Source organism: Acomys minous (genome assembly GCF_964271855.1).
Source record: "Acomys minous genome assembly, chromosome: 6".
NCBI classification, from domain to species: domain Eukaryota; kingdom Metazoa; phylum Chordata; class Mammalia; order Rodentia; family Muridae; genus Acomys; species Acomys minous.
The window spans coordinates 120,015,555-120,040,402 of record NC_140487.1 but is presented as its reverse complement, the minus strand read 5'-3'; the positions used below and the strand labels follow the sequence as shown (position 1 = coordinate 120,040,402).

General features: G+C 49.5%; 1 protein-coding gene across 1 annotated transcript; it reads right to left on the bottom strand.

Annotated features, from left to right (window-relative positions):
- Nucleotides 1-3,476: 3,476 nt before the first annotated feature.
- Nucleotides 3,477-24,328, bottom strand: LRRC38 (leucine rich repeat containing 38). Its single transcript, XM_084784925.1, has 2 exons — nucleotides 23,426-24,328; nucleotides 3,477-4,885 (listed from the first exon to the last, which is right to left on the bottom strand). The coding sequence occupies exons 1-2, from the start codon at nucleotides 24,066-24,068 to the stop codon at nucleotides 4,629-4,631; spliced, it is 900 nt and encodes a 299-aa protein (XP_084641051.1). The 5' UTR covers nucleotides 24,069-24,328; the 3' UTR covers nucleotides 3,477-4,628.
- Nucleotides 24,329-24,848: the final 520 nt, after the last annotated feature.

Below are 24,848 nucleotides of genomic sequence, written 5' to 3'. Positions count from 1 at the left end.
GGTTTGGTGTGTGTGTGTGTGTGTGTGTGTGTGTGTGTGTGTGTGTGTAATACCCATGTGGAAGTCAGAATACAATGCTCTCCTTCCACCAGGCACCCTCCAGGGATTGCACCCAGGTGGTCAGTCTTGGCAGCCATCTTGACAGCCTCTTTTGTGTGCATGTTGCTATTTGAGATGTTTTGTTTTCTTTTGTTTCTTGAGACAGTGTGTCACTCTGTAGTTTAGACTAGCCTAGAACTCATGACAATCATCTTTCTTCATCATCCTTTAAACTGGGGTTACAAGCATGCACCCCAACACCCAGGGAATTACAGGGTTTATACCCTGTGAACCTGTCCATGGACAGGGCTGCTCCACACTGACCTTCCTTTCCTTGAATGAGAAATGTGAAGAGAAGCGCACAGCACTGAAGAGGTTAATGCTGTGCTGGACAGATGACCAGGAGCCTTGCCCCTCTCTCCTTCTCCTCCTCCCTTCCCCACTGTCACACTTGTTCCCTCAGTAAACAATCAGTCACTTTAGAAGACATGGGATTAGCCAAAGAATTGGCTCTTGAAGGATCCCATCAAAATGACAGGCTGACCTCTGTCTCGGCACAGAGTCAATGAGAGAATAATTCCCTGGGGAACGAAATAACCTGAGCCTATAGTCTCCCTTGGGAGCAGGTGGTGGACAAGGACAGATGAAGGACAGCTCTTCCCACTTCCCTAGGTTCTAAGCTCTTTTTGCTCAGAAAGTCTGTCCAAGTAATTAACAGAAGTAATTAGGGGTCAGATGGTCACAAATGAAAATCACTCAGTCCAGTCACGATGCCAAGACTGTTTGTGCCAGGCAGACAGGGCTGGCCTGATGTGTCCTAGCAGTGTGACCCAGGACCTTGTTGTCCCTGCTTTGAGAGGAAAAGCTCTGGTGAGGTCCGGGGTTACATCTACAACCAGCAGTCCAAGCTACCATAGAGATGCTTAAAATCTCAGTGCAGGAGCACCGGCACAGCTTCTAACGTCACTGCAGCCCTGAGCTCAAGAGCTGGGTCCTCTGCTTCTTCTGCAAGTCAAAGAGGGCTTTTTCAAGCTGGTTGGAGGGGGCACACTCCTTAAATCCCAGCACTTGGAAGGCAGAGGCAGGTGGATCACTGGGAGTTCGCGGCCAGCACACAAGCATCCAACCTCCCTGGGCTGCCTCCTATGTGTTACTCTCTGTCCTGGGAGTTCATTTATCTCTTTCTTCTTGGAGCTTGCTACTGCTTTCCAAGTGATAGTTTGTTTCTTTGTATTAAAGAGTCTATCTTTCTTTCTTTATTTCGTTTTGTTTTTGTTTATTTGTTTGTTTTTCTGAGACAGGGTCTTTCTGTGTAGCCTTGGCTGTCCTGGTATTCGCTTTGTAGACCAGGCTGGCCTCGAACTCACAGTGATCCGCCTGCCACTGTCTCCCCAGTGCTGGGATTAAAGGCGTGCGCCACCACCGCCCAGCTAAAGAGTCTATCTCTCTCCGTGTGATACCCACATGTGGTCCAGTATAATCCAGAACCTGTCATTCAGCAAATGCTCAATAATGGATCATGGAGGCAAAAATCTTTCTTTCTTTCTTTCTTTCTTTCTTTCTTTCTTTCTTTCTTTCTTCCTCTCTCTCTCTCTTTCTGTGTGTGAGCTTATGTGCACCCTGTGCATGTAGGAGCCCCGGGAGGCAAGAAAGGGGGCATCGGAACTAGAGTTAGAGTTATACATGGCTATGCACTGCTATGTGGGTGGTGCTGGAAAGCAAACCAGGGTCCCCTGCAGGAGAACAAATGATCTGAACTGCTGAGCAGCCATCTCTCCAGCCCCCCAACTTTTTGTCCTATTGAGACAGGATCTTATGAAGCCCAGACTGGCTGTGCACACCTCACCCTTCTGCTTCTACCTCCCGAGTGCCGGAACTATCCAGGTGCACCATCCCACTGGGCTTCCAAGGTATGCATTATAAACAACAAACTAGCGGTTCCCTAAAAGATGCCTGCAGCTTCTCCTGAGTGTCTGGTCCACGTCTTGACCTCCAGCCCCACTCAGTGTTGCCAGCACAAGCCATTTTGCATTACTCCGCTGAGGCTCATGACATGTTTGCTTCATACTGTCTCTGAAGCAAAGTGCTGTATCTCTCTTCCTCATTCCAGAAAACACTGTCACAGCCTATGTTCCAAGGAAATGCCATGCACGTCCTGTTGCCACAGATGCCCCTGACAAGGTTGTTCAGAGGCCAGGGCCCTGAGTTAAGTTTTGTTCATTTGTTTTGTTTTTGAGACGGAGTCTCACTTGTACTGCGTGGCCTAGCCAAGCCTCAAACCTGAGGCAATCCTCCTGCCTCCACCTCCTGAGTGCTGGCTGGGATTACAGGCACGTGTTCTCCTCATGCCAAATTTTAAAATTTTTATTTACTTTTTTTTTTTCTGGACAGGGTTTCTCTGTTTTAGCCTTGGCTGTCCTGGAATCACTCTGTAGACCAGGCTGGCCTCAAACTCAGAGACCCACCTGCCTCTGCCTCCTGAGTGCTGGGATTAAAGGTGTGTGCCACCACCATCTGGCTGCCAACTTAAAAAAAAAACAATTTATTTATTTTATTTGCATTTGTGTTTTGCCTACATGTGTATCTGTGAGAGGGTGTTAGATCCTCTGGAACTGGAGTTACAGACAGTTGTGAGCTGCCATGTGGGTGCCAGGAATTGAACTCAGGACCCCTGGAAGAGAGCAGCCCAATGCTCTTAATTACTTTTTTTTTTTTTTTTTGGTTTTTTGAGACAGGTTTTCTTTGTGTAGCCTTGGCTGTCCTGGACTCACTTTGTAGACCAGGCTGGTTTTGAACTCACAGTGATCCTCCTGCCTCTGCCTCCCAAGTGGTGGGATTAAAGGTGTGCACCACCACACCTGGCTTGCCAACTAATTTTTTTAAAGACAGAGTCTTACTATGTAGCACATATCCATGGCAGGCCTGTGACTCTCTAAGGGGCTCATAGAGTTCTGTGTGCCTCCTCAGACTGAGAGCTCTGTCTGTTTCTTTGTCCTGAATGCTGAGGTTAAAGGTGTGTGGTGTTACATCTAGGGTTTTGTTGTTGTTGTTGTTTTGTTTCCTTTAACGAACACTTGGTTGGTCCAATGCAACCTGTGCTTATTGACCTCCTGGCTTCTGGGAGAGTTCCCCAAAACTTCTCCAGTTGGCAAGACTAAAACCATACCAGCACAGAGGGTTGCTCGGTGTTGGATGAAGTGGGGAGGAGAACACCCTGATGGTATCACAGAGGGAAGAGTGACAGAGCAAAGTGGCCATCACAACTTGACACAACAATTGTCAGTCCTCGGCAAGTTGTTGTCCCTTACGGTAAGGACTTGAGACCAGGTGATGCCAACACACATTCTCCCAAGCTACATACCAACAAACTACAAGCACCCTTTACAAAGTCCAAGCTCTTATTTTGGGGTAACACTTCAGCTAAACATGGTGTCCTAGTTTCCTTGAGCTGCTTTTACCAAACAAACAAACAAACAAACAAAAATCACACCCATCAGGGATTATAAATAACAAACGTTTATTCCTCACAGTTCCGGAGGCTAGAAGATGGAGGTCAGGACACCAATGTGGTTGAGTTCCTGTGAAAGACCACTTCCTGGTTCGTAGACCCTCTCACTGGGTCCTCACCTAGTAGAAGGAGCAGGGACACCTCCAGAGTCTGTATTGTAAGGGCACTAAATGCACCGAGAATGGTTCCACTTTCATGACCAAATCCTATCCAAAGGGCCCTCTTCAAAACACCCTGAAGGAAGCAGGGGCGTGGTGGCACATGCCTTTAATCCCAGCACTCGGGGAAGCAGATGCAGGTGGTTCGCTGTGAGTTCGAGGCCAGCCTGGTCTACAAAGCGAGTCCAGAACAGCCAAGGCTACACAGAAAGGCCATGTCTCGAAAAAAACAAACAAACAAACAAACAAAAAAACCAACCAAACAAAAAAACCTGAAGGAGTAGGTCCCTAAAAACACCCCCAGGGGCTTCTTGAGAGTCCCTGTCAGGTGTCAGCCCCCAGCCCAGCTCAGTGGTCCTGGCTCAAGTCATCTCCTATCAACCCACATTCATCACGTTGGGTATGAGGTATCAAGCCAACAACATCGTCTATTGCATGTACATTTGTTTGTTCTTGCCCTAACACCCCCTAGGCTGCTGGGACCTTCCATGGAAGAAGAGAACTCCCGCTCCCATGGAGGATGAGCTGCTGTCGTTTAGAAGGAAGACCGCTCATGGTCCATCGTGCAGCTTGTCACAAGAACAACACCAAAACCTTTGAGGTCAGAAGCTGTGAGCTCTCACGTCAGCTTGGGAAGGTTATAAAGCTGTAAGCTGTGAAGCCTGCCTTGGTTTTCTTGACACACACAAACGCCCCAGCCTGGGAGGTGGGCTGTGCTCCGGAGTGACTCTCTCCTTCCTTCCTGCATCTCTACTCTGCTGATTCTATGCTCTGGGATCCTGTCCCAGCAGGTGCATCTAGGCGAGCTCCTTCCCGCTCACTGCGTGGAGCGATGCGATGCTCCCCGTCTTCAGCATCTCTGTCTCCCCTTGGAGAGGTGCCGGTGGCTGAGTGTGGGAAAGCGAAGAGCAGGAGGAGGTGGATCAGTCATCCTCGTCGCCGTCGTCCTCATCCTCCGTGTCCTTGTTAGGGGCGCACCTCTGGAAACACTGCACCACGGTGGCGAGGAAGAAGCTGGAGATGATGGCAGCGATGGACACGGCGACACCCGAGAAGATGATGATAAACAGGTCCGTGAGGGACAGGCTGAACTTACACTCGCTGAAACTGGCTTCGGACAGCTCCCTCAGGGCTACCCTCCTGTCCTCCATGGGCAGTGAACACTGGATGGCATCCAGGCCTGGAGAGAGATGGGTAGGATGAGAGAGGGTTAGGCTGCAGCCCACGACTGCTCAGAAGTACCTCAGGGGAGGAACTCTCACAGCACTTGCTTAGGTAACATAGCTTCACTAGTTCGCATCTAGGCTTGAGAGCTCAGGCATTCAGCTCTGGAAGCTTCCTTTTACCCGTGGACAGATTTGTTAAGGTGCACTCTTTTCCAGGGAGGGAATGGGAGACACCATTTTGGTCAGGAAGCTTAGCAACCGTCAATACTCGCTTACTTTTGGTGCTTTCAAGTTCTCGGAAGAGCTTTTCGTTCTCTGTTCCAGTGTCTCCGAGCTGCAAAGAGCTCACCCTCAAGCCTTTCCCAAAAGTCAAGATGCCTTCTTACAGCATCCTTAATTAGACCCCTTGTGTCCAGCAAAGCACTTTCATTCGCTGTCCAGCACCTCCAAGCCACCCTTGGGATTCTTACCAGTGTGCCTCTTCTACTCCAGCTCAGAAAGAGGAAACAGAGAAAGAATATTTGAGCTTCCTTCCTCTTACACATCCCATCCTTTACACATCTAAAGCCACCCAACCCATGTATTCCTCCCAAGGGAACAGTTGCCTAGCAACCATACTGCATTCACTCCTCTCCCTAAATGGATGTAGCTGCTTTATAGATGCAAGGATTTAGACAACCAGAGCTCTTTGGTTTACACTTGGTCATAGGCTTTGATTGTTTCTCTCTCTCTCTCTCTCTCTCTCTCTCTCTCTCTCTCTCTCTCTCTCTGTGTGTGTGTGTGTGTGTGTGTGTGTGTGTGTGTGTGTTCTACATGTGGTGCTTTTATAAGCCAGAGGCATTGGATCATCTGGAATTGCTTGACATGTCCTGGAAACAGAACTCAGGTCGTCTGAAAGAGCAAATAATATGTGCTTTTGATTGCTGAGGCATCTCTCTAGCTCCATTTGATCAATTTTGAGACAGAGGCTCTTTTTTAAATTTTTATTTAATTTTAATTTATGTGTATTGGTGTGAGGGTGTCAGATCTTGGAGTTACAGACAGTTGTGAGCTGCCATGTCGGTGCTGGGAATTGAACCCGGATCTTTTGGAAAAGCAGGCAGTGCTCTTAACTACTGAGCCATCTCTCCAGCCCCGACAGAGGCTCTTTTATCCTGCAGGCTGGTCTAGAACTCGCTATGTAAGTCCAGGCCTCAGCCTTCCAAGCGAGGGGATTACCAGATTGAGCCACCAAGTCCATCTTTTTAGTTTTTCGAGACAGGGCTTCTCTGTGTAGCCTTGGCTGTCCTAGACTTGCTTTGTATACCAAGCTGGTCTCGAACTCACAGCGACCCATGTGCCTCTGCCTCCTGAGTGCAGGGATTAAAGGTGTGCGCCACCATGTCCGGCCACCCTTACCCTTTCTCCTTTCTTCCATTCCTGTCCCCTTCCCTTTCACCCACCCTCCTGCCCCTCTCTCAGTGGTGCTGAGGATAAAAGCCTGGACCTTGCTCGCCTTAGGCAAGCACAGTGGCATTGAGCTACATCCCAAGCCCTTGCCTGCTTCTTAAGAAGATAAAATTCAGGGCTGGGCAGAGTGCTAACGCACAGAGCCTTGGTTTCTATCCCAGTGTGGCATGGTGCATGCCATATAATATCAAAACTTGCAAGCAGGGAGATTTGGCCAAGCTGCATGAGATCTTGTCTGAAAACAGAACCAAAATAAAACGTGGGACTTAAGAGAAAGCACAGTGATTGAGAGTACTTTCTGCTCTTCCAGAGGACCCACTTGGGTTTCTAGCACCCATGTCAAATAGGCATACTTTTTTAAAAAAAAAATCAAAATTCTACCTACTTATTTTGAGCATTTGAAGAGTATCTGGGCCAAACAGAAAAGCTTTAAGATTTCCATAGTGAGGCTCCCTTTCAGACATCTTGTCCTTCAGTGTTAAAATCAGTCAGCCTGCCTCATCATGATTGCTATGCTAGCCTCTAGCCAAAGATGCCCTAAAACAAGAAAGAAAAGTAGTAGTCCCCCGGGCCATGAGCACAGGCTCTAACAGCCACAGGCGGTGTGCAGCCCTCAAACTCGTAGTAGCAGACCATAATCCAGCTAGAGCCAGTAGCCACGCCCACCGCCCCCTCCACCTGCCCCCATGAGCCCTCTCTTCTTCCCAGGCTGCAGCTCCCGAGTCAATTCTGATTTCCACAATGTTCCTTGGGCCTGGAGATTAGCCTTGGCATTTTTACAAAGCGACGTTTTTAGAAAATGTCATTTCACATTTCTTTGTGGCTGGAAGAAAAGGGCGTATTTGGGAAAACGCCACTTGACCCACCAGGAGTGGGGGCGGGGCCTGAGCACTCAGTTGTGGTAAGACACCCTGACTTAATGCCTCTCCCGAGCCATGAAGAGGAGCTGGACAAAGACAGTCAGCCGGACAGACAGCGCCAGGCAGCAGAGGGTGGAGGTCTGTCCGTGGCGCCATCTGCAACAGCACCTGTGACTGGTGTAGGGCTCTGATGTTGCTGTGTGACTTTGGGGTTCCCTTCTCTCTTTAACAGTATCTGACCATAGACTGGGTTTCTCAGTCTGGCACTGTTGTGCTTTGGGCTCTATTGCTGCTGTTTGCTTGATACTTTTACATATGTATATAATTCATTTAGTCATTTACACACACACACACACACACACACACACACACACACACACACACACACTTTCCCATTCTCATCTCCTCTGCCCAAATCCCTATAAAACCTTTCTTCTTGGCAGGTGCCCCCCCTATTTCCTTGTCTTGTTAGTTTGTTTTGTTTTTTAGAATTTGAAATTATTTATGTATATGAGTGCTCTATCTGCAGGTACACCTGCAGGCCAGAAGAGGGCATCAGATAATATTATAGATGGTTGTGAACCAGCCTGTCGTTGCTGGTAGTTGAACTGAGGACCTCTATAAGAGCAGACAGAGCTCTTAACAACTGAGCCATCTTTCCAGCCCCTTGCTTGTTTGTTTGTTTGTTTGTTTGTTTGTTTGTTTTTTCTAAGACAGGTTATATAACAGCTCTGGCTGTCCTGGAACTCGTTTTGTAGACCAGGCTGGCCTCGAACTCATGGAGATCCACCTGCCTCTGCCTCCAAGTGATGGGTACCACTATGCCTGGCAACCTTGAACTTTTAATTTATCTGCTTCCACCCCGGAAGTGCTGGGATTACAGGCATGCTCGGCCCTGCCTGTTTTATATGATGCTGGGGACTGAACCCAGAGCTTCCTGCATGCTGGACAAGCACTGTACCAACAGCACTGCATCCCAAACTCACACCCCCAGGACTGCTGGCACGTGGGACAGGACTCGCCTCCTTGGCTTGTGCCACCTGCTTTAGGATGTTTAACATTCCATCATCTTTACAGGAAATGCCAGCAGTACCCCAGCCAGTGGGATAATTCAAAGTGTCATCAGGAGCCAGGTGTGTTTGTATTCTCAGCACTTGGGAGGTGGAGTCATGAGAATCAGATGTTCAAGGCCAGTCTCAGCTGTATACTGAAGGCTATATGAAATCCTGTCTCAAACAAACAAACTTTAAAAAGTATCTCATTTAAGTGTCTTAGCAACCATTTGAATAGAGTAAGTGTACATTAGGTCTTAGTTACACTTTTATTTAGATTTATTTTATTTTATCTGTTCTGCCTGCAAGTATTCCACGTACCATGTACATGGGGTTGCCCATGAGGTCATAAGAGGGCATCAAATCTCTTGGGACTGCAAATATGAGTGGTTGTGAGCTAATATGTGGGTGCTGGGAACTACACCCAAGTCTCTTAGCCACTATCTCATCTCTCCAGCCCCACATAAATGGTGTCTATTGCTGTAATGAAACACTAACCAAAACCAGCTTGTTGAGGAAAGGGTTTATTTGGCTTTCAGGTTACTGTCCATCATCAGAGAAGATGGGATGGGTGAGTCAGGAACTCAAGACAGGAGCATAAAGGCAGGAACTGAAGCAGAGACCATTGGGGTGTTCTACATACTGGCTTGCTCCCCATGGCTTCCTCAGCCTGCCTTCTCATACAGCCTAGGACATCAGCCCAAGGGTGACACTGCCCACAGTAGGCTGGACCCTCCCACACTAAATCATCAAGAAAATGCCCTGAAGACTTTGCCCACGGGCCAATCTGATAAAGGCTTTTTTGGGGGGAGGGGTTGAGACAGGGTTTCCCTTTTAGCCCTGGCTGTCCTGGACTCTAGCTTGTGTCAAGTTAACAGACACCTGATCAGGACATATAAATATTAGAGGTGTCACTCTTCCTTGAGGAACCCACACCTCTTGGGTATATCTTACTTTCAGCAACTGTTTGAGCACATGTGCTCCCAGGTGTGTCTGTCTGTCCTTCTGAGCCCCTACCCTCTTCTAACTCTCACACTTAAGTCTGTATTAAAATATCTTTAAGAAAATCAGCTTCATAAATTGGCCAGTCCTGAAGTTCTTTTCTGTGTTGAATCAAAAATCCTGGTTTTACCTGACTGGGAATCCATAAAAGCCGGGGAAGACTTCTGCAGGTAGCTAGAGTGACAATGGGGGTGGGGAAACTGTGTCTCCTGTACCCCAGAATCCTGACAGTTCCACAGGGCATGGGCCTTCATTGTTTCATTAAAGCCACCTTAGCAGCTATCCACAAACTGGGCTACCCAAACTAATTACAGTTGGCTGTGGTGGAGCAAGCCTGTAATCATCACAGGTCCCTCAGGAAGATGAGGCAAGAGAATCGAAAATTAGAGGCTAGCCTGAGCTACATAGAGAGATCATGTCTCAAAAAATAATTAAAAACAAAAAACAAAAACAAAGCTGAGGGTATAGGGCAGAAGCAGAACTCTCCCTGCCTGGCATGCACAAGGCCTTCTGTTCAAAGCCCGAGACCATACACATAACAAACAAACAAAACAAAACAAAATGCTCCAGCTAGAGCAGGCCAGAGCATGGAGCATGGAGCATCATGGTATATGCCTGGAATCCCAGCACTGTGGAGACTGAGGTGAGGAAGAAGATTTCAAGATTGAGACCAGCCTGGGCTACAAAATATAAGACCTTGTCTCTCACACACACACACACACACACACACACACACACACACACACACACACACACACACACGAGAGAGAGAGAAAGAGAGAGAGACAGACAGACAGACAGACAGACAGACAGACAGATACACAGACAGACAGACAGACAGACACACAGACAGACAGACACACAGACACACAGAGAGGCACATAGAGAGACAGAGACAGAGAGAGACACAGACAGAGAGAGAGAGAGAGACAGAGAGAGAGAGATGCTTTCACTGCTGGGGAGGTCAGAACCAGGGCTGCCTCTGAAGACACTGGGGGAGAGGCTGCCTGTCTCTTCCAGGTTTAATATTCCTTGGCTCGTGATGGCCTCACCTTGTCCTCTAGCCTGTCTTCCCAGGATCTTCTGATCTATGTCCCTGTCATTCAGATGTCTCTCAGCCTCTCTTCTACAGGGACAATTGTCATTAGAGTGAGGCAGTGTTGCATGCCCCACCACCACATTCTTAAAGCTAATTACAGCTGCAAAGACTGTAAGTGAGGTCAGGAGAGTCTGGCTCCAACCTGGCCGTAACACTACTCAGTAACCTTACCAGTAGCACATACCTAAGAGTCCCCACTTTCCACGGTCTCCACCCACAGTTTCTCCCAGGTTTCTTTGCTGGTAATCACCTCTGACTACTGAGCATGCTTTAGCGCAATTCCTTAAAACTGCTGGTGGCTGAGGAGACAGTAAGCATGTGGCCCTGAATTCAACACCCAGAGTCTGTTTTTCTTTCTTTCTTTCTTTCTTTCTTTCTTTCTTTCTTTCTTTCTTTCTTTTTTTGTTTGTTTTGTTCTGTTTTTTCAAGACAGGGTTTCTCTGTGTAACCTTGGCTGTCCTGGACTCGCTTAGTAGACCAGGCTGGCCTCGAACTCACAGAGCTCTTCCTGCCTCTGCCTCCCAAGTGCTGGGATTAAAGGCGTGCACCACCACCACTACCACCACCTGGCCCAGAGTCTACTTTTTAAAAGCCAGAGGCCGTGTGCTCATAACCCCAGCCCTACTTGGTAAGTGCTGGACTGGGAAGAGACTGTCCCAGGAGACAAGATGGATGCCCTGATGGTCACTTTCTGTCGACTTGACACAGATTGGAGTCACCTGGAAGAGGAGAACCTCAGCTGAGGACGTGCTTCCGTCAGATCGGCCTGGGGCATATCTGTGGACCGTTTCTTGTTGATTGGTGACTGACGGGGGAAGGCCCAGCCGACTCTGGGTGATGCTTTCTCTGGGCAGGTGGTCCTGCAGTGTATAAGAAAGCAGGCCAAGCAAGGCAGCATGCAGTGCCCTCTGAAATCTCTGCTTCAGTTCCTGCCTTGACTATCCCTGATGAGGAACCATAGCCTGTAAGCCAAATAAATCTTTTCTTTGCAAATTGGTTTTAGTCAGTGTCTTATCACAGCAATAGAAACCAAAGTAGTACAGATGCTGTCTGCAAAATGATAGCCAAGGTCATTCTTTGGTCTACACACACACACACACACACACACACACACACACACACACACACACACACACAAGTACACAGCCTCTCCCAGCCAGCAGCCAGCAAATGATTGCAATGGGTTAGTGTCTATGCTGGAACAAACAACCCCTAAGTCCAATAGCTCAAAGGAAGGTTGAACCTATTTATTCCCGTAGCCCTCCCTGCTGCCCCTCCCAGTGGGGTTCTGCTCTTGAAACCCCCAGATCTGTCTCCCCATCTCCATTACTGTTTGTTTGGAGTTTTCATTATTTTGAGAGAGCCTCACTATGTAGCCAAAGTTGGCCTCCAACAGGCAATCCTGCCTCAACCTCCATGGCAAGGGTCAGCCACACCCAGTTTATGGTGCCAGAGTGGAACCTGGGCCTTCCTGCATGCCACTTGGGCACTCTCCCAGTTGAGCTGCAGCCCTGTCCTTTTCTGAGCCTGCTTCTTCAGCTCTGAGGATCAGCTGCCATCCTTCCACGAATAACCTTCCCTGGTTACTCAGCCAAGGTTGGTCCCTCAGTGGGCCCTGGGATGCATCTGGAAAAGTGCAATTCAAGGTGAGTAGCCACCACACATTAGCTACAGCTGCCCAGATGTCCAGGAGGCGTATGCATCCTAGAGGGCCATAGATAGGTGCCTATGTAGATCAGCTCCCCGATAGGGTGACTTCTCAGTGGGCAGCCTCAGTGGCCTCCTGATTTCTGCCTTGCAGTGGCCCTGCCTTCAACTCGTTCATCACACACTGGCCAATTCAATGTTGTTCTGCCTAGCTTCTCTCTTGGGATGGGTGTGTCTCACTCCTGTGAGTGGCGGGGGGGGGGGGTCCTCCTCCCACCCACACCCCCAGAGTTCATCCCTTTGAGTGATGGCTTCTCCCCCACAGCTGACACCTGAGTGGCGAGGGTGACAAACTGCCATCCTAGAAATAGACAGTGACACAGCAGATGGTGGATTGAGATTAATCTCTCGAGCCTGGTCCGGCCCCTTGCCAAGGAACAGGCTGGGCCCAGATCTCTCAGGGAGCCTTTCTCCAGCTTTGGCCTCCAGGGAGCTTCTCAGTGTGATTGGCCACCGGGCTCTCCTAAGCCTTTTGCTGTAGAGATCGGGTTCTGCTTTCCTAATTCTGCTTACTAGGCAAAGCCTGCGTGTACACACACACTGAGACACTGTCAACAAATGCACAGAAGGCAGATGGACGAACTTATAAATACAGCTCGCACAATGGTTTAGACCTCTCCAGGTCCTCTCCTAGGCGTAAACATTCATAAACCTGTCTGGTAGAAAGAAGCCCTCCAAGCACCATGTTCGACAACCCTCCCGGGGAAATGTCTTCCCGTTTGCAAAATATAACACGCCACGTTTACGTATTTGCCTCACTGTGTCTCTCAGGCTGGTATCAAGCTCCTGGCATCAAGACAGCCTCCCTGCTTCACCCTCCGGAGCCTTGGTGTTATAGAATAGAGAGACGTGGTTGGGTGATTAAATGAGCTTGCTGTGCCAGTATGATAACCCAAGTTGGAATTTCCAGAATCTCTCTATATTTTTAAAAGGCAGATGAGGCTGCTAATATACCTGTAATCCCAGCACCATTTTTTTTTTAAGGCAGGCATGGCCATGTGCACACCTGTAAACCCAGTCCCGTGGGAGAAAAAGACAGATGAATGGCTACCTGCCAGCCTAGCCCTAGGTTCTGTGAGAGAGCCTAGCTAAAGAAAGCAGAACATGACGTCAGAGGTGCTCTGGCCTCCAAATGTACCTTTTAGCAATGGCTCATGCACTGTGATTATATAGCGCACACACATATATGTATGCATGTACACACACATACCACATGAAGACACACACACACACACACACACACACACACACACACACACACGAATACATATTTAATGGCTGCAGGGTATTTTATGGTAGATGAGTCATGATCTTCTTACTCACTTCCCAGATGCTTCCAGAATTGTCTTTCTCTCCTATTAACATCTTTTTTCCCCCCTATTAACATCTTTACTGCTTTTTATTTTTGTGTTTTGGGTCAAGGGTGGGTGTGTGCCACCACAGGCACTTGTGGAGGTTAGAGGGCAACATGCAGGAGTCACCTCTCTCCTTCCACCGGGAAGGTTCCAGGGATCCATCTGGGGTCATCAGGATTGGCAGCCATTGTCCTTACCAGCTGAGCCATCTCGCCAGCTCTGGCTAGTCGCCACCTCACCATCATCAACCTGACACCCTCTTTAGTGTCTTTCCAGGTACCTGTTCTTCATCACTCCCGACATCTGGAGAAGCTGCATGCGCCGTGGCCTCAGCTGGAACTATTTTGTGCCACAATAGAACACGGCATACGGAGGCATGCGAGGAGCCCTGTGAGGCTTGCTCCTGCTCTGGGGTGCCAAGGAGCGTGAGCTCCAATTTCTTATAGTGCTAACTTTTGTTTTCTGCTGCCACTTTCATTAAATATCCACCATCACACAGGGGAAAATTCCCAATTATCCTCCCTGTCTCGCCCGGCAGACACTCCGTCTGATTAAATAATAAGCTGATTTCATGGCAAGAAGGATGTAGGCGCAGCATCGAGTCAAGGGGTCATCCTGGAGCATCCTGGCACCACGCAGCCGGAGCTCCTAACCCTCTTACTCAGGCTTACTCACAGCCTGCTCAGATTGCTTTCTTATAGAACCCAGGACCACCAGCCCAGAGGTGGTACCACCCACAATCGGTCAGCCCATCGTGGGGGCTTTTTCTCAATTGAAGTTCCCTTCTTTCAGATGACTCTAGCTTGTGTCAAGTTGAAATAAAACTAGCCAGTATAGGACTTACCATTTTGTGTCTAATTCATCTCTTGTTTGTTTGTTTTCATGTTTTGAGACAGGGTCTCATGTATATGGGTCGTGTGTGTGTGTGTGTGTGTGTGTGTGTGTGTGTGTGTGTGTGTGTGTTTGAGATAGGGTTTCTCTGTGTATCTCTGGCTGTCTTAGAACTCACTTTGTAAACCAGGCTGGCCTCTACCTCAAAGATTCGCCTCTGCCTCCCTAGTGTAGGGATTAAAGGTGTGCATGACCACACCTAGGTAATTATTTTGTTTGTTTGGTTTGGTTTTGGTTTTGGCTTTTTTTTTTTTTTTTTTTTTTTTTTTAAAGACAGAATTTCTCTGTGTAGCCTTGGCTGTCCTAGACTCGCTTTGTAGACCAGGCTGGTCTCGAACTCATGTCAATCGCTTGTCTTTGCCTCCTAAGTGCTGGGATTAAAGGCATGCGCCACCATGCCTAGCCCCAGCTAATTTTTTTTTAATCATAGAAATTTGATAGTAAAATGATTCTAGTTGTTTATTTTTTATTTTATAGCTATGAGCTTCTGCTAACATGTATGCAAGGTCATGGTGTGTGTGCAATGCACTTGAGGGCCAGAAAAAGGCATCAGATCCCTGGAACTGGGATTACATATACTTGTGAGCCACCATGTTGGTATTGGGAATTGAATCCAGGTCTTCTGCAAGAGCAGCCAGTGCTCTTAGCTGCTGAACCATCTCTCCATCCTCTGGGATTTTTTGTCTGTCTGTCTGTTTTGTGGTTGTTGCTTGCTTTTAGTCTGTTTGTCTTTAATTTTAGTTATTAGCATCAAGTAATATGTAACTCCTTTCCCACAGTATAATATCTGAAGCTTGTTACTTTTATAACCCGGAAAACAAAACTGCTTTTATTTTATTTTTAGGGGGGAAAAAAAAAAGAGTCACCTTGGAGAGAGAAAATACCCATGTGACTTCAGGCAAGCTATCAGGGTTTTTTTTTTTTTTCCCCAGCTGGATGACAGTAATGCCTGTTCATTTGCCCGAGGCAAGCCCATTGATGTCAGAAAAACCTAAAGTGGTTTCTGGGGCTCAAGGTGGGCTCCCCAGCTGGCCCTGAGTTGAGCCTGGTAGCAAATAGGGGTAAGTACCATATGTAACGTAGGTCCTGGATAAGCACACTGTCTGCCCTGGCACCTGTCATGGAGGGACTCTGCCCACAGAGGTGCCCACTGGGACTCCCAGCCCCTGAGTGCAGGGACATTCCAGACAGTTCTGTTGTGTCTTCTCTAGGAGACTTTCCTGTGGAGATCAGGGCTAGGCAGAGCCAAGGCACTTCTGCTTCGTTCTGCCATATCCACTCACCTCCCGGCCCCAAAGCCTATGTCTCCAAGTGTCAAGGTCATAGGACTATAGGCGCTTTGAGCCTCCTCTCTGGTACTGAGGGCTGTGTCTGTGGAGGACACAAAACCAAGACCGTGAGGTGTGGCCACATCAGCATCCCATCAGCACCTTTCCTAACTTATCTGCTTTCTCTCAAGGCTGGTGTAGCCTGCGTCCCCTGCTCCACACACCTCCAAAAGCCAGGCATACAGTGCTGCTGCTGCCAGCTGTCCCAATGTCCCTCTTCCATCATGAGGGCCAAGGCTAGGGACGGCATATGAACAGGCCTCCTGTGATGAAGTCTCAGGCTGCTGAGCCCATGTCCACCAGTGTGTGTACACCCTTATGGAAATATTTGCACAGCCAAGCACAGTAGTATACAAAGAAGCAAAGACAAATGGATCTCTGGGAGTTCAAGGCCAGCCTGGTTCACAACCTGGTTCTACCCTAGCCATGGTTACATGGTGGACCTTGTCTCAAAAATAAATAAATAAAAAGAAAAGGATGAAAGGAAAAGAAAATAGATGAATACACACTTTTATATTTTTATTTTTATTTTTTTTCTTTCTTTTTTTATTTTTTTTTGTTTTTTTGTTTTGGTTTTTCGAGACAGGGTTTCTCTGTGTAGCCTTGGCTGTCGGGGATGCCTTTTGTAGACCAGGCTGGCCTCAAACTCACCTGCCTCTGCTTTACACACTTTTTTTTTTTAATCCACAGAATTTTACTTAAAAATGGCTTTCCAGGTCTCACACTTATACTCTCTTGATTGCAGAAGTCTTAGGCTTAGAGACAGTAGGTAATTTAGGTAATATCACTGGGCTGGTTAGTTTTATGTCAACTTGACACAAACTAAAATCATCTGAGAGGAGGGAACTTCAATTAAAAGAAAAAATGCCTTCGTAAAATCAGGCTGTAGGCAAACCTGTGGGGCGTTTTCTTAGTGATCAATGTAAGAGGGCCCAACCCATTGTGAGTGGTGCCATCTCTGGATTGGTGGTCCTGGGTTCTATAAGAAAGCAGGCTGAAGCTGGGCAGCGGTGGCTCATGCCTTTAATCCCAGCACTCAGGAGGCAGAGGCAGGTGGATCTCTGTGAGTTCAGGGACAGCCTGGTCTATAAAGTGAGTCCGGGACAGTCAAGGCTACACAGAGAAACCCTGTCTCAGAAAGAAAAAAAAAGAAAGAAAGAAAGAAAAGAAAAGAAAGCAGGCTGAGCAAGCCATAAGGAGCAATCCAGTAGGCAGGACCCCTCACGGCCTCTGTGTCAGCTCCTGCCTCCAGGTTCCTGCCCTGACTTCCTTTGATGATGAACAGCGATGTGGAAGTTGAAACAGTATAAACCCTTGCCTCCCCAACTTGCTTTTGGTCATGGTGTTCCATCACAGCAATAGAAACCCTAACTAAGACAAGGCCTCAGCTGCAAAGACCAGACCCAGGGAGCCAAGGCTTTCCCTCGAGGCACTTCTCAGCCTTCTTCTGTGCACAAGAAAACCCCAGGAGGAGCTCACGCGACGCAGCTCTTAGGACCTAGAGATCCACAGGAGGCTCCTGGGTGGCTCTCAGATGATGCTGTCCATCAGCCAGGGGATGTGAAGGAAGCTATGACAAAGGGAAGTCTGCAAAGAGCACAGCATCTGTGACAAAGGTGTCATTACCAGATGCTTCCTGGACTCTTCCTGCCATCCTCCCAGCTCTCTCTACCCTGGCTGGTCACCTGGGTGATTTTTTTTTTCTCCAAAGTCTTTCTGGCTTCCAGGTCTAGAGCACCTTCTGCTTAAAGCGCTATCAGCCTTGCGCTCTGGCCCCTCACTGTCGCTCACTACCGGATAGCCTGGTAGCTCACAGTGAAACCATCAGAGTAGGTACAGAACCTCGGACTGGAGAGAGGAAGCAGCCTGATGTCATCCAGGAACTGAGGACGGAAGGGAAGGGACACGGTCCCTTCCCACACCTCTCAGAAGGAGGGAGGGCATGAGGCAAAACACCCCAGAGCTCAGGGCTATCTCAACCACTTACCCTATGCCAGCCCCATGCCAGCCCTATGCCAGCTGCTCCACCCGGTTTGTTTCTTATTGGGGAAATTGCTAGAGAAGGTGTCTTACAAGCACAGAATCTAAGTGAAAAAGACTTGGGCATGACAAAGTGCTCTATCATTTACAGGCAGCATGATACAGCTGCCGGAGAACCCTGAGAAGCTGAGGCAGGAGAATCACCTTGGCTGTACAGCAAGACCCCATTGCAAAACCAAACCAAACAAAACAAAACAAAAAACCATAGGCTGGCAAGATGCCCTAGTGGGTAAAGGCATTTGTTGCCAAGCTTGGTCACCTGACTTCTACCCCCATGGAGAGAACAGGCCCTGGAAACCTTGACACTCACACTTTGGTACATATGTGTTCCCACCCCTGACTAAATAAATCAAATTAATTTGATTAAATTAAAATATAAATATAGGCCGGGCTTGGTGGCGCACGCCTTTCATCTCAGTACTCGGGAGGCAGAGGCAGGAGGATCGCTGATGAGCTGGAGGCCAGCCTGGTCTACAATGGGAATCCAGGACAGCCAAGGCCTACACAGAGAAACCCAGTCACAAACAAAAACAAAAACAAAACAAAACAAAAACCAGAAAACACACACACACACACACACACACACACACACACACACACACACACACACACAAACACAAATATAGGATTCCCAATTAGGCCTGCATTTCATATAAGAGACAAATAACATTTCACGTAAATACTAAATTAACAGCATATTGCATTAAATAAGTGCGGTATCCTTGGTCTTCCTAGCTTTAAGAATAACATGCTCAGACTAAAACGGAATTTCTCGTTTATCTGAAATTCAACACTAATTGACCACCCTAGGACTTCTGCTTGGCTTGGTTGATGGTTTGTTTTGCTTTCTGCTAACTGGCCAGCCAAGGTGCTGGCATCCCTTGCCCTCCTTCCTCCAGCAGGGAAGCTTCTAGTCAGGCCTCAGAGGCGAAGAGCCCAGCCTTTCCCTTCATCTCTGACTCTCTTTGAGACTGAACAGTCCTGACCCTATGTGACCACCAGAGGGGGCTCACCCAGCAGATAACACATTTTTTTTGCTACTGGTTGCAGCCAGCCAAGGTCACAAGGAAACGGTTTTGCTCTATCCGGGAGGAGGAGGGTGCAAAAGATGCAGTGAGCCATGCCTGAGGGAGGGAGCTGTCCTCTACCCTGGGGCTTCCCTCCCTGGGAAGAGGCAGAGATTTTGCTTAGTAAGCCTGGAGCTTGTACCCCAGTGCTGCCCCTCCGCCCCCACCCCCACCCCCGATTTTCATTGTCAGAAACTGAGTGGTCAGCATGCCTAGTGGAGAGCCAGGAGGTCCTGGCACTCCACCCAGCCTTACTTTTTGAGTAAGTGAGGCTTCTCTGCAAGTGTGCCTTCCTTGCAGTGGGGCAGTCTTTTTTTTTTTTTTTTTTTTAGACAGGGTTTCTCTGTGTAGCCTTGGCTGCTGTAGACCAGGCTGGCCTCGAACTCCAAGGGATCTGCCTGCCTCTGCCTCCCAAGTGCTGGGACTAAAGGCATGAGCCTGGCTTTTTTTTTTTTTTCTCTTAAATTCACTTTACATCCCTGTCGTAGCTCTCCCCCTCCTCTCCTTCTCCCTTCTCCCCTCCCCCACCCCCTTCCCCTACTCTTCCGGAAAGGGGAGCCTAACCTACCCACCCACCTCAGCTCATTTAATTGCATCAGGACTGAGTTTGTCCTCTTTCCCTGTGGCCTGGCAAAGCAGTCCCACCAGGGGGAAGTAATCAAAAAGCGAGCAACAGAGTCCATGTCAGAGACAGCCCCTGCTCCCCTTGCTAGGGGACCCACATGAATGAAGCCGGAGCTGCCCATCAGCTACATCTACGTAGAGGACCTAGGTCCAGGCCAGCAGCGGTTTGACAGATGCGGAGAGTGACAGCCAAACACTGGGTGACGTACAGGGAGTGGAAAAGTGGGGGCATAGGGGTGGGTCGGGGAGGATAAAAGGACCTAGAGACAACAAGAAGCACAAAAGAACCAATAAACCAGGAGCCAGAGGGGCCTGTGGAGTCTGAAGCACCAAGCAAGGACCAATCATGCAGTGGGGCAGTCTTAAGGACACCACCACTTAAAGTGCCCACTGCTACCGTCTCTTCCCAGCCTCCTGGGAAGCTCACCTGGAGAGTACTGTGTCATCTTTATTTACAGGCCAGGTGAGTAACAGAAAGGCCATGCAAGACTAGGGATGTCACACAGTGGATGAGCACTCGGTGCTGCAAACACACTAACAAGCAAAGCAACTTCAGTGCCCCAGCTAAGCCTTTGAGATTTGGCCTTGGCCTTCATGAAAAACTGGGGAGGAGACTGGGAGGGAGAAAGGAGGCAGCCATGTAATGGATACCAAGGAGAAATAAACCCTAGTGTCTTATAGCCTGTATTTAATCATCTAATTAAAGTTAGCACTTATTTAACTAATATACCAAATGGCTATAGTTTATTGTGTGCATATGTGTGGTGTATGTGTATATCCAGGTACACATGCACGTGTGGGAGTGTACACATGGTTAGAGACCAGAGGTCACGTGTCTTCCTCAGTTGCTTTCTGCCTTACTTTTTTTTGTTTTGGTTTGGGTTTGGGTTTTTGAGACAGGGTTTCTCTGATTAGCTTTGGCTGTCCTGGACTCACTGTGTAGACCAGGCTGGCCTCGAACTCACAGTGATCTGCCTGCCTCTGCCTCCCAAGTGCTGGGATTAAAGGCGTGCGCCACCATGCCCAGCTTTACATTTAAATAACTTTTAAATGTCTTATTTTTATGTTTCTTTAGTATTTTATCTTATTGGTTTTTCAAAATAAGGTTTCTCTGTATAGCCTTGGCTGTCCTGGACTTGCTTTGTAAGGCAAGGCAGGTCTCAAACTCACAGAGATCTACCTGCCTCTGCCTCCCGAGTGCTGGGATTACAGGCATACACCACCACCCCTGGCTTTATTTTTCATTATGTGTCTACAGGTCTGCTGTGGGGATGCTACGTGCATACAAGTGTAGCACACAGAGAGGCGAGAAGATATTGTTGGCTCCCCGGGAAGAGGAGTTACATCCTGGGTGCTGGGAACTGAACTCTGAACTTCTGCAAGAGCAGTAAGTTCTCTTAACCACTGAGCCATCTCTCTAGCCCCTGCCACCAGCTTTTTCTTGAGAGAAGGTCTCTTACTGAGCCTGGAGATTCCTGATACAGCTAGACTGGCTGGCCAATGAGCTCTTGGGATGCATTTGTCTCCGCCCATCCCACCCTAGCCCTGGGATTACAGACACACAGCATCATGCCTGATTTTTACATGGGTGCTTGGGGACCGGTCGTCCTCACGCTTGTGCGGCGAGCCCGTTATAAGCAGAGCTATCTCTAGTCCCCTGTATCAACATACTTATATTTTATTAAAGCCAGGAGGAGCCTGCAAGAGGCCAGAGCAAAGAAATAATCAATGGTTAATGGTAATAGAAATGGTAAATTTCTCTTATTTAATAGTTATACATTACATACGTGTATTAAATGTGTCATGTTATGTGCCCCACTGATATGCATAATTAGCATGTGCATGTGCCATGTACTACGTGCCAAGTAAAGCTTAAAGAAGAGAGTGGGGATTAGCCTCTCTTGAGCATCCATTGCTCGCTAGGCACCGTTGTGCGCTTTCATCGAGCAGACTACTTTTAACCCTCTCAGCCAGTGGGAGGACATTGTCCATATTTTGAAATCAGAAGCAGGGAAACTGAGGTTGGGGGAGGGTGGGGAGGGGGGGTCCATGCAGAACCATAAGCCCGAGACCAGATCAGAACTTGAGTCTTGCACTCAGTTCTCAGCCCCAGCCAGTGCCTTTACCCTTCCCCCCTGTGGCTCACAGGGGACACTGCCCTGGCCACACTCTGTAGACAGCTGCAGGGAGCCTGGAGCTGCCCTTGGCTCTGTGCCCCCAGGAGGTGTCTTCCCGCTGTCACCCTCCTCTCCTGGCTGGCTGAAACCAGTCTTCTTTTCAGCCTTACCCTATGCCCAGGCCCCTTTACACTGTCTTCTGTTCAGGGTCTGTCCATCCTCCCCTGGCCTCATCTGTCCATCTGCTGTCCATTTTCTCCCAAAGATGATGGACAGCTCCACTTGCTCCGGGGTTGGCCCTTTACTACTGTGTTTTGATCTTGACAACACGTGAAAAAGGCCAGCTTTAAAAACCTTAAGTGACCTACTCAGAGTCCCCACCACCTTTTTAAAGCAAAACTCAAACTGTGATTCCCGACTCTGATCTGAGGCTCTGTGGAGGTCTTAGAGGTCAGGAGACAAGAAGCCAAGGTACAGAAGCATTAAGAGGCTGATCAAGTTTCCAGCTGCTCCAAGGCAGGACTGAAAACAGAACCTAAGCTCCTGCCAACTGGGAGACAATGGGACAATGGGAGCCTCCCTGCCCCCCCCCCCAAGTAGAGATAGTCTTTGAGAAGCAGACACCAAAACAGGGCAACTGAAGACAAGGTGACCCTCTCCCCAGTGAGGGCTTTGACAGGACATTCCTGTCACGTAGAATCTCCTGGCCTAGCAGATCTGGGGAGCCAGGCAGGAGAACAAAGGCATCATTCAAATCTGGGGGACTCTGCACTTTGCTGGCCAGATTTCTTTTTCTTTTTCTTTCTTTCTTTCTCTTTTTCTTTTTCCTTCCCTCCCACCCCCACTCCCCACCCTCCCACCCCTGCAGGCCAGATTTTTTGGAACTGTTCACATAGTAGAGCCATTAGAGAGAGACAGAATTACCACTCAGGAATGACAGCAGGGCTCCGCGTGTGTGCCTGTGACCCTGTGGGGTGACCAGGTGGACACAGGAATCCCATACACAGAGGAACAGTGTTCTGGGGCCTCTCAGTTGAGGGGAATAAAGATAAACTCACAGCTATGTCACCTTTTATAATGTCTGCTATACACCATTGTGGACAACTTCACCAAAACTTTTAGGGCTTTTGCTGAGAAGCCAATTTGGGGGCAGCGTTCACAGGTTGATAAGTAGGAGGGTGAGCTCCACCCAGTGTGAGGCCATCACCTGCCTTCAGTCTTGGCACACACCTGGATGAGTGTTGGGGTCCCTGCCTTCTCAGCTCTGCCTTTACCTCCTGCTCTGTTCCCAGTGCTCTCGTGTTCCCATCAGCCAATTGGGTATGTGTGTGGGTCATCAGGAGGGGCAGCAGGAAAACAGGGAAGGTGCCCACCCCAAACGTTTCTCTTCTAAGAAGCTGCCTTTGTCCCCACTGGGAACTCTCCTCACCAGGGGTGGACTGAAAAATCAAGGACAGATGGGAACCGAGGGACCAGTTTAGAATCTGCGGCAGCTGGACCACTTTCAGAACTGGCCAGCGGCTCTCCACCTCTGGGTTCTGGGAATAGTATGGTGTCCCACACAGCATGGGGTTTTCCCACTAGGAGGGACCTGTACATTGCTCACACCCACCTGTCCGAGGACCCACATCCCAGAAAAGATGTGGCAGGAAAAAAAAAAAAAAGAAAGAAAGAAAGAAAAGAAAAAAGAAAAAAAAAAGGTAAGTCCTAAACTTGGGTAGGAGGGGAAGAAGAAAGGGAGAAACCTTGGAGAATTCCGAATGTGTTCTTTGACATTCCCTCTGCCAACATTTCCAGAGGGAAGAAGCAACTGATCTTGTGGAGTTAAACCCACAGGATTCTTATTCAGGGGACTTCCTGGGGGGACCCCTCAAAGTGAGGTTTTACACATCCCGACCCCTGCTGGATTCTCCCTGCCCCTTCCCTACTTTACCCAGCCCCGGTTTTCCACCCTCTGGCTCACCTTTAGGCAGTTTGGATGCATTCTCCTGAATCCAGGAGAAGAGGTGGGCGAAGTCACAGTCACACAGCCAAGGGTTCCCGTCCAGGCGCACAGTACGCAGGGCTGGCAGCGCATCCAAAGCCGCCACGTTGAGGCTGCGCAGGTTGTTGTCGTTGAGTTCCAGAACCTGCAGCGACTCCAGACTCTCGAAGGCGGCCTCGTGTACACCGGCCAGGTGGTTGTTGGCCAGGCTCAACTTGACCAGCCTCCCCGCCGATCGGAAGGCGCCGGCGCCCAGCTGGGTAAGGTTATTGTAGCTTAAGTCCAGGAAAGCTAGCTTTGCCGAGCCGCTGAAGGTACCCTCCTCCAGCGAGCGCAGGGAGTTGTTTCTGAAATCCAGATAGACCAGGTCTCCGTGGAAAATGAAGAAGTCCTCGGGGATCTGTTGGATACGGTTGCCGGCCACTAGCAGCTTGCGCACGTCCAGGGGGAAGGGATCGGGCACGCTGGGCAGCCCGCGATCGCGACAGTCCACGGTGTGGGGGTCGGTGCAGGCACAGCCCGCGGGACACGCGCCTCCCGGCCCGAGCAGTACCAGGAGGCTACCGAGCCCCAGCGCCGCAGCGGCACCGGTGGGGCGGCGGGGGACAGTGCAGAGACTCATGGCCCGGAGACTCCGGAGGACAAGGCCCTCCTGGGGCTAGGCAGGCGCAGCGGGGACCTGGCTACAGGACGCGGAGAGCCTTAAGGCAGCGGCGCGGGGCAGGGAGGCTGCGCCGGGGCGCGCGGGGGCGATGAGAGTGCAGCGGGGACAGTGCGACCCGAGGTGTCCCGGCAGCGGGGAGGGAGGAGGCAGAGGAGAGACGCTGGGCGCAGAATTCACCCGCACAGGAAACTGACTCTCTGGAACATTCCAAGGCACAGGTGGAGATCGCGGAGGGAGGCCAGCACAACCCCACTCAGGCGAGGAAGTGGGACCTGTCGCACGGACCTGGCCAGCGGTGCTCAAGACTAAGTTCAGTGATGGATCCCTGGAGCCATATCCATAGGGCGTGTCTGGGGCATGCGCCCGGAGCGCCGCCCTCATCTCCGCCAAAGGGGCCCAGGTCACTCCAGCTCCAAGTCCTGGACTATGGCCACAGGCTGTCAAGTCCCCGCCTAGGGCTACGAAGCTGAGTGTGGGCTAGGAGCCAGGATGGCTGGGCTTCCCTCCTACTCTCTCCTCCCTCCCACCTGCTTTTGCCCCACCTCCTCCAAGAGGAGGGTGCGAACCAAGCGGGTAACTGCCAAGGTCCCTCTGTGACTGGAAGGATGGCCAGGGCCAGTCAGCGGTTTCCATACTGATCCTGAGCTTGGGGATCGCTAACACACGCTGTGTCTCTGATTATCTTACACACAGACACAGACACACAGACACACACACACACACACACACACACACACA